Raw genomic sequence first — 10148 nt, forward strand, 5'->3', positions numbered from 1 at the left:
TAAAAATTTTTATATTTAGAGATGAAAATAGATTCTCGGGCCAACCAAAGATTTTTTGTTGACACTAAAATTGCTTCTTATGACAAAGTTTGGAGAAGCACTTTCATTTGATTGTTTAAAGTTGCAACTTTATGCAAACCACACCTCTCTCTCTCTCTCTCTTTTTATATATATATATATATATATATATATATATATATATATATATATATATATATATATATATATATATATATGAGCAATGATTTCATGCAATGGTTGTATCATAGTATAATGTAACCACACTTTTAAAAAACCATGTTTTTAGCATTTGTATGACTCTAAATTTTACACACATTTTCTTCATCTTCATAATCAATCTTATGGGAAAAAAAAAAATCAATTTGCACCTTAGATATGGTAAAAATTAGTACCCTCTAACAATAAATCTCAACTATCCACTCGATGAATTTCAAGATCTAAGTCTTGATAAATTCAAAATCACTTTTTTCTTTTTTAGCATTATTAATCTAATGATGATAATACTATTTAAAAATTTTGAGAATAAAAAATCCTTTTGATGCATATATCTAATCATCTCGATAAAATGGACGGCTCATATTAATTGGGTTAGAAAAACACTTTTTAGAGCGTTTTTTCCAAATTTTATTTTTTGTGATTATTATTTAGAATGAAAAGAATATACATCTAAAAAATTGAAACAAACAAATATATCTACTATGGTTTTTTTAATATGGTTGCATTATATATATATCTATATATATACATATATATATATATATATATATATATATATATATGGAAACGATTGTATACGCGACGTCGTGCAGGTGGCTTGTTTACGCCAACGGTTCTGATTGCGTCCCTCAAATGGATAGTCCACTTCAAAAAGCTTCTCTCTCCTCGAGAGCATCTTCTACAGCTTGCCCCAAGACAAGCTTCTTACTCAGGCCACCAACTACACTCAAAATGGTCTCTCTTTCTCTCTAGTTGAAGCACACGCCTCTCTCGGTAAGCAAGCATCACTTATCCATCAGCAAGCATCACTAAAATGGCATAACTCATTCGTAAGAAATCATAACTAAAATGACATCACTCATCCATAATAAAATAGCATTTATAAGAAGGCTTCACTAAAATGATATCACTCATTCATAAGCAACAAAATGGCATCCATAAGAAAGCATCACTAAAATGACATCACTCATCCATAAAAAGCATAAGTAAAATGGCATCCATAAGAATATTAGTAAAATGATATAAAATGGCATGTAACATGGCATCCATAAGAAGTATAAGTAAAATGACATCCATACTTGAAATAACGTGCTTCAGATTTCACAGAGAGGGGCAGGCTTCCGATGAGAGAGAGAGAGAGAGAGGCCGGGCGTGCTTCAGAATCACAGAGAGGCGCGCGATGAGAGAGAGAGAGAGGTGCGTGCTGCAACTAGAGAGAGAGAGACTGTTTTGAGTGTAGTTGGTGGTCCTGAGTAAGAAGTTTGTCTTGGGGGCAAGCTGCAGGGAAAGGGAAAGTTGCAGAGAGAGAGAGATAGGGCAGGGCAGAGAGGGGGCTAGCGTGCTTCAGGTTCACAGAGAGGGGCGTGATGAGAGAGAGAGAAAGGCGTGTGCTTCAACTAGGGGGAGAGAGACCGTTTTGAGTGTAGTTGGTGGCCCTGAGTAAGAAGCTTGTCTTGGGGGCAAGCTGCAGAAGATGCTCCCGAGGAGAGAGAAGCTTTTTGAAGTGGACCATCCATTTGAGGGGCGCGATCAGAACTGTTGGCGTCAACAAGCCACCTACGCGACATCGCGTATACAATCGTTTCCTATATATATATATTATGCCCACACATTAAAAAATGAAAAAACATTATGCCAATGTAAAGCCTCTTGACGTGCCCAAACCATTTGGCCTGTCTAAATCACCGCTAATATTTTGAATAAGCAACTGTTCTTGATTCTAGTTCATCTTTGCACAGTTACAGTAGCCAAATCATATAAAAAAAAGCAGTAAACTCTTCTCTAACATAAGAGGAAGAATAGGAAGAAGATTAGGATAAACAAAACTTCATGTGGTTCTTCAAAAACACCTTGAATTTTGCAGAATCCATCCATTAAGAAGCCACCACACAGTCATCAAAGACACCAAAAGAAACAGACCATACAAAAGCATATGATTCTATTATCACAAAAAGAAACCTGAGATACAATTTTATTGTGGAAATCACTGTTATTACAACATCTTAACTGAGAAACCTTGAATGAGTTGTCGAATTTCATCGGAAGCTGCTCTATCAAGAGCAGTCCTTCCATCCATGTCTTTCACATTGTAATTTGCACCTGCTTTCAGAAGCTCCTCTATTTTGGGTTTATCCCCCTCAGAGGAAGCCAACATTAACAATATATCAACAGGGTGTATGTCTAGGCTCAATAGAGCCTCCATTTTGTCATATGAGCCCTCCACCGCAAGCATCCCCATATAGTTGAAATACTGCAAATACAAAGAAAACCACCCAATTTTCTTTCCAACAAGTGAGTATTAACCCTAAACTTCATGAAAAGGCATTGTCTGCTTCTTATAGAAAGAAGAAAATAACTTGATTGATCTATGGAACTCCTATGGATGTAATGATTGTTTCCATTGAGTTTTTCTTGCTGAGAGGTTTTAATCAAAGACTAAATAAAGTAAAAACCTACAACATATGGTTCATTCCCACAACATATCATTAATTAAGTACCATACATTCATACAACCAAAAAACAAACTTATGGCACGTTTGGTTAGCGTGCAAAAATTTGACAAGAAAAAATTCTCTCATGCGTTCAAGTGGGAAATATTTTCATACCTTTTGGCACCAATCCCACACTTTGACCAGAGATTTTTTTTGATGTGAAAACATTTTCACGCGAACCAAACATGCTTTTTTTATAGTCTGAAAAATTCACATGTAAATGAAAAATTCCCAAGTAATGAAAAGAAGAAAAGATTGTTACGGTATACTGGAAAGCTGTGTTTCTTTTTTCATTCTTTACGAGAAAGAGACAGAGAGAGAGAGAGACAGAGATAGGGAGGCTCGTCCCATAATCTCATGAATTTTATGAATAGAATTTACAAAAAATAGTGAAGATTTGGAGCTAGAATCTCCTTAAAACCATTTTTAGAAGCATTAACCCACTAAAAGATAACAAAAAATATTTCAAGAACATTTGGAAATCGCAAGAAAAAGGAGATTTTCGGAGGTTGCACTGCTTAAATATGCAGAGAAAACAAAAATAATAATGGTGGAGAGTGTATGAATAGATGAAGGGGCAAAATGTGAGAAATACCAAAAGAAAAAGAAAAAGAAAAAGAAAAATATAGAGAGAGGAAGAAGGGGCTAAATGTGAGAATTAACTATACCTGTTCCACATCGTCTCTGTCGAAATCGTCGCGCTTCTGGCTACCGTAGATTCCGGCTCCCTCAGCATCTACACCGTTCTTTCCAAACTTGAACCAGCAAGTGGCTCTGGAGCCATTACTTCTTGCACCCAAATTAACAGTGATCTTGTTGGCTTGGAAGTAACCCAATTTCTTAAACCCTAAAAATGGGGAGCTCAATCTTATTGCGCGAAAGGTAGTTGTGGGCGGAGGAAATGCAGGGGACTGTGTTAGTGCCATCACCTCTCTCTCCTCTGAGCTCGTCTTTTGAGCTAGCGAGATTTGGGGAGAAACTGAGCTCATTTTATCCATTATCTCATAAATGACCAGAAAGCCCCTGAATATTTCTTTGTTTCTTTGTTTCTGACAAGAGTAACGGGTATTATCAGAAGTAAAAGAAATTACAACAAAAAAAATTACACTAACGATAAATATAAGGAAAAGTATATAATGAGACCTTTTACTTTATATACAAGGTCGTCGCAATTAATTTTTACTATTGGATGTGTAATTTTTACTATTGGATGTGAAATTGGATGGCTGTATTTATTTCATTGATTAAACTCATAGTTTAAAAAAAATTTTATTGAATTTTATGAAACACTCAAGGTATCAGATTTCACATCATATAGTTGTAAGTAATTGTGACATTCATGTACTAAAGGCAAATGATCGCATTATATACAATCCCTACAGATAAAGATGTCATTGGTATTTCTTTTTTGGCTAAATCATCAACAATAGAATTTGTTTCTCTATAAACGTGATGAAAGACAACAGTAATACCAGAAAATAACTCAATCACTTTGTATAATAAGGTTAAAAGCTACAAAGAGGTCTTGACAAACCTTTATACCAATTAATGACATTGTGAGACTCTCCTTCAATGATTAGATTTTGCTCCATGCCTCTCTCCCTATAGATCCGCAATCCTTGTAGCAAATATTCAAATTCCGCATGATTAGCAGTAACCATCGCATGACCTCCGTGATTGCACAATGATTAGATTTTGCTCCATACCTCTCTTCCTATAGATCCACAATCCTTGTAGCAAATATTTATATTCCACATGATTAGCAGTAACCATTGCATTAAAGCACAACATAACAAAAAATTATCTGACCTTCGTATTTGTGACATACACCCTTAACTCCTGAAGGCCCCGGATTTCCAAAAGAAGAGGCATCAAAATTTATTTTTATGCATCCCATTGCTGGTGGGTTCCAATTACACCGTCGTCTCATCTGAAGAGTGCTTTGCATGACCAAATTAGTGAAGTTTAATTCAACATCGTTCCTTGAAATTTCTCAACTCTCCTTTGTAATACTAAACAAACTGCACGCAGAAAAATTAAATTTTCTTTGTAATTTAGCCAACCCGATAGCCATACCATCAAAGGGACACATGTTCCTTTCCAACCAAAGTTCCCATATAATAGTACCCCTCAAAATATACCATAACATAATGCCTATCTTTGGTATCCCTAGAATCTTCAGTTGACTCATTAAGTGACTAACCAAGGATGGGATAGGTAAAGCCACATCTATTTTTTGCATTGCCCAATACCATAAGTGAGAGGTAAAAGGGCAATGCAAAAATAGATGATCAACAATTTCGACTTCTTGTTTGCAGAAATGTCAAACATTAATGATAATCTTCCCTCTTTTCCTTAAGTTGTCAATCATTAGTATTTTCTTTTGAGGCATAATCCATATAAAAACTTTTACCTTGGGGTATGTGCCATTTCCAGATGTCCTTTAGAGTAGTTTGAGTCCACCTTACCCTGTCATGGAATAATAAATTGAATAGTGATTCTACGTGACCCTCCCACACCTATGTATGTAGGATCTTAGGATCACCATTAAATTTGGTACAGATCTCTAAAAAAGTTATCACAAGAGTGTGAGACTTGACTTTTCTAGAGATTTGTGCCAAATTTAATAGTGATCCTTTGGAGTACTACACATATGAGTATGGGAGGGTCTTACAAGGTCATTTCCCTAATATATTATATACTGATTTCACTGCAATGTGTTTCTAACTCCCAGAGAGCCATATCCTTTGCTGAATCAGATATATGAAACCGATCCAACGACTTGAGAATGTCAACATATTGATTCACCAAAATATTGAGGATACGGTTATAGAGGTAGTTCATATTCCATACTACAAATCAGTCTTCTTTAATACCCATCTCATTAACCTTAGCCACAGGAGGACATCTTAGAAAAATATTTGGATATAACCATCTAAAAGATATATCTGAAGCCCATTTAGAATCCAAAATCAGTACTGAATCTCCCTTTCCAACTACCCATCTCGAATTTGAAAGAACAAAACGCCTCATAGAATATATAGCCCTCGACATATATGATTGTTATCCCCTTTGTCCATGAGCAATAATCAGATTGCAAGGATCCCAACCATATTTAGCCTGAAGTACATCCTTTCATAAGCAGTTATCATTTTGTATTACATGCCACTACCATTTCGCTAGCAAAGCTTAATTCATAAATTTTAAATTTCTAATGCCCAAACCCCTTGCCAATTTTGGAGTACAAATTCTATCCCAACTGACCAGATGATATTTCTTTACATCCTTATCAGAGCCCCACAAAAAACTCATTAATTTATTCAATTGTTTAATAATATCACTTGGAATACACAATAAAGACATCCGATAAATATGCAAATTAGATAAGCATAACTTTATCAAAGTAACTCTACCCCCAAGAAATAAGTGTTTCGATTTCCATATGTCTAGTTTCTAGTTTGCCCTTTTAACAACATGGTCCGATATGGCCTTTGGCAACCTGCAATCAGATAAAGGTATTCCCAGGTAAGTAATTGGAACTTCTTATAATTCAAAATTTGAGCAAGATAGTTGACCACGACATATTCAAAATTTGAGCAAGATAGTTGACCACGACATCATGGCAACCCACACCAATTATTGAGGTTTTTTCAAAATTTACTTTGAGCTCAAAAGAAAATTCGCAACATCTAAGAAACATTCGTATAGTCATGATCTTATATATATCTGCCCCACAAAATAAAATTATATCATAAGCATATTGTAAGCGAGAGATAGTAGGCCCCTCACTTTTTATTTGAAAACCAAAAAAACCTTGATGATGAACTAAATTGTTAATCATCGACTCAAGGCCTCACCAACAAGGCTAAATAAGAGGCCTCGCCAACAAAGGTAAATAAGAAAGGGGAGAGATGATCCCCTTGTCTAAGACCTCTTGTGGTTTTAAAGAAATCCTTGGGGCTACCATTCACCAGAATGGAAAAATGAGCAGTTGAAAAACACCCAAAAATCCATTTCCTCCAATTAATACCAAAACTCATTATGTGCAAGATTTTATCAAGGATTCCCCGTTCTACTATGTCATAAGCCTTCTCCATATTCGGTTTGATAAGAAATCCGGGCATACCACTTACTACTCTTGCATGAATACATTTATGTGTTATCAATACACCATCCATTATCGTTTTCCCCTTAATAAATGCATATTGATTCTCATAAATATTTCAATCTAAGGTTTAAAAAAAAGAAAATTGTTTCACGCTGGCTGGACTGCATTGCTACAAAATGTGGTCCAAAAGTATAACTAACGGTCCAAATGTTTTCTTAATATCAATATTATTCCTAGTTTTCAAAATTTTTTCCCCATATTCATGATCTCCATGTTAAGGATTATATATCCTCTAAAAATTAGGATCAAATTACATTTAAAAAATATATTATTTGCCAAGCCCACATTTCTATAATATACAGTTTGGTCGCATAGAAATCGTATCCTTAAAAAAAATGGGTCGGTGAACTGGATCAGGCACCAAAAACTGTGTCGGATAAGTAGATCAGCTATCCTGATTGGAGAATTGGCTAGATCGGTCAGTTTTTGGCCTAAAAAATTCAAAAAATCACTAATTTTTTAAAATAGTCTTTTAAGTTTTTTTTTTTTTTAAAAGGGTGTTGCACTATGTAGTTTCATTATTTATAAAAATACGTGAATATTGAGACCTTTTTTTTCTTTTTAGATGTCTGTATAATTATTAATTATAATATAATAATATAATATAGCTTCAAATTTATTCAAAAAAATACTAAAAAATAGTTTCATATAAGATTAAAAAATAATACCCTTTATAAAGTGAAATTATTATCACTTCAAACATTTATTAGTTCTCTTTACTCAATCAAAATTATCACAACCTACCTAATGCATTGGAATTAGCATTATTGGCTTATATTTTATAATTATTTTACTATATAAATAAAAATAAATTTAAACTTTGACTTAAATATCATCTAATTTAAAAAATCTTATTTACAACTATAGAAAAAAACAATACATTATAAAACTTATACTACAAATAAATTAATAAATAAAATGTTGGATTTGGTTGTATATGTATAATTATTAATTATAAAATTGTAATAAACATGCTTAAAAAAAAAGGGAAATTATCGCTAATATACCCGTATTTTCAAAAAATTGGAAAAAAACCCCCAACTTCCTAAAACCTCACCTACACCCTTTTGCCCCATTTTCGTGAAATTTTGGATGAAAATGCCTTTTACGATAGCTGTTGTGCCGTAAAAACAATTACGCTCATTTTATGACGGTACTAAGAGTATCGTAATGCTCATTACGGTACTCTTAGTACCGTAATGGTTTTTTTTTTCTTAATTATCGATTCATCCTAATCTTGGGCTATTACGGTACTATTAGTACCATAATGTGTTTTAAGACCATTACGGTCACAAAAAGACCGTAATGGTCCATAGTCCATTGGAATTCCAATGGACTTTGGACCATTATGGTCTTTTTGTGACCATAATGGCCTTAAAAGACATTACGGTACTAAGAGTACCGTAATGCTCATTTCGGTTACGGTACTCTTAGTACCGTAATGTTGTTTAAGACCATTATGGTACTAAAAGTACTGTAATGGTTTTTTTTTTTTTTTTTATCTTGAAGCATTACGGTACTCTTAGTACCATAATGTTATTTCAAATCATTACGATACTAAAAGTACCGTCATGGTTTTTTTTTTCTCTTAATTATATCGATTGACTAATCTTGGAGCATTACGGTACTCTTAGTACCGTAATATTATTTAAAACCATTACGGTACTAAAAATATCGTAATGGTTTTTTTTTTTTTCTTAATTATATTGATTGACTAATCTTGGAGCATTACAACACTCTTAGTACCGTAATATTATTTAAAACCATTATGGTACTAAAAGTACCGTAATGGTTTTTTTTTTTTTCTTATCTTGGAGATACTACCGTAATGTTATTTAAAACCATTACGGTACTAAAAGTACCGTAATGGTTTTTTTTCTTCTTAATTATATCGATTGACCAATCTAGATTACGGTATTAAAAATATCGTAATTGTTTTTACGGTACAACGACTAGCTTAAAGGGTATTTTCGTCCGAAATTTTACGAAAATGGGGCAAAACAGGTGTGGGTGAGGTTTTGCAAAGTTGGAGGGGTTTTTTCAATTTCTTGAAAATATGGGTATATTAGCGATAATTTCCCAAAAAAATATTAGAAAACACTTGCTTATCATATGATTAAAAATGAAAATAAAACCCCTTATAAATTTCAATGTTACGGCATTAAAAAAAGGGAAATTACATAAAAATCTATTATACTTTGTGTTATTACGGATATACCAAATAGTTTCTATTATTACATAAATGTCCGTTTTTTACCTTTTATAACGTAATTTTTTTAAAAAGACCAATTTACCCTTTTACAGATGTTGAACATTCGAAAATAGGCCGAAAGTTAAACGTTAAATTTCCTATTTTCGGATGTTGAACATCTGAAATTAAGGGATTTTTGAATGTTTAACATCCGAAAATACCACGATTGTTGAACGTTAAGTATAACATTTTTGGATGTTGAACATTCGAATTTAAGAGATTTTCGGATATTCAACATCCGAAAATACCCTGATAGTTAAATAAATCTTCGTCTTCTCTGTTTTCGGATGTTGAACATCCGAAAATCTCTTAAATTCGGATGTTCAACATCCGAAATGTTATACTTAATGTTACACTAATGGGGTATTTTCGGATGTTGAACATCCGAAAATTCCTTAATTTCAGATGTTCAGCATCCGAAGATAGGAAATTTAACATTTAACTTTAGGCCTATATTTGGATGATGAACATCCAAAAATCCCACCAATTCGGATGTTCAAGATCCAAAAAAGGGTAAAGTGGTTTTTTAAAAAAAAAATTCGTTATAAAAGATTAAAAACAGATATTTATGTAATACGCAAAACTATTTAGTATATTGGTAATAACACAAAGTATAACGGATTTTGTGAAATTTTCTCTTAAAAAAGATTGTCAAGAAAATATTTTCTCCTAAAAAATGGAAAATAATAATATCAAAAGTTCGACAATTTAAAAACTGAAAAACATATTGAATCACACACCATATGCATCAATGAACTATATATATCAAAAGCTCCAATTTTATTAAAAAATTATTAATTTTCAAAATACGATTTCTCAAAATCCCCAAAATCGGTTTGCATTATGGCCCAAAATCCATGTTGTTTTCAATTCTATCCGTTGTATTGGATCTGAATACAGGTTCACTATGATCATTTTCAATCAAATTTCAAGAAATTTGATTCAAATTTAAGAATAGATTGGTATGGCGGAACCCTAAAATATGTGGTACATTCATGCA

At 33.1% G+C, this 10148-nt stretch overlaps 1 protein-coding gene across 1 annotated transcript; it reads right to left on the minus strand.

Moving 5' to 3' along the window:
• Positions 1 to 2093: 2093 nt before the first annotated feature.
• Positions 2094 to 3761, minus strand: GDC1 (Ankyrin repeat family protein). Its single transcript, XM_006858021.4, has 2 exons — positions 3398 to 3761; positions 2094 to 2488 (listed from the first exon to the last, which is right to left on the minus strand). Exons 1-2 carry the CDS (start codon positions 3725 to 3727, stop codon positions 2231 to 2233), a joined length of 588 nt encoding a protein of 195 aa, XP_006858083.3. The 5' UTR covers positions 3728 to 3761; the 3' UTR covers positions 2094 to 2230.
• Positions 3762 to 10148: the final 6387 nt, after the last annotated feature.

Source organism: Amborella trichopoda, chromosome 2 (assembly GCF_054954075.1).
Source record: "Amborella trichopoda isolate Santa Cruz 75 chromosome 2, AtrichopodaSantaCruz75HAP2 v2.0, whole genome shotgun sequence".
Lineage (NCBI taxonomy): Eukaryota > Viridiplantae > Streptophyta > Magnoliopsida > Amborellales > Amborellaceae > Amborella > Amborella trichopoda.

Excerpts from the sequence above, each read along its gene's own strand:
- GDC1 (XM_006858021.4), bottom strand. The coding sequence starts at position 3,727 with ATGGATAAAATGAGCTCAGTTTCTCCCCAAATCTCGCTAGCTCAAAAG. Across the intron at positions 2,489-3,397 it reads ACAGAGACGATGTGGAACAG|TATTTCAACTATATGGGGAT; the intron begins GTATAGTTAATT and ends TTGTATTTGCAG.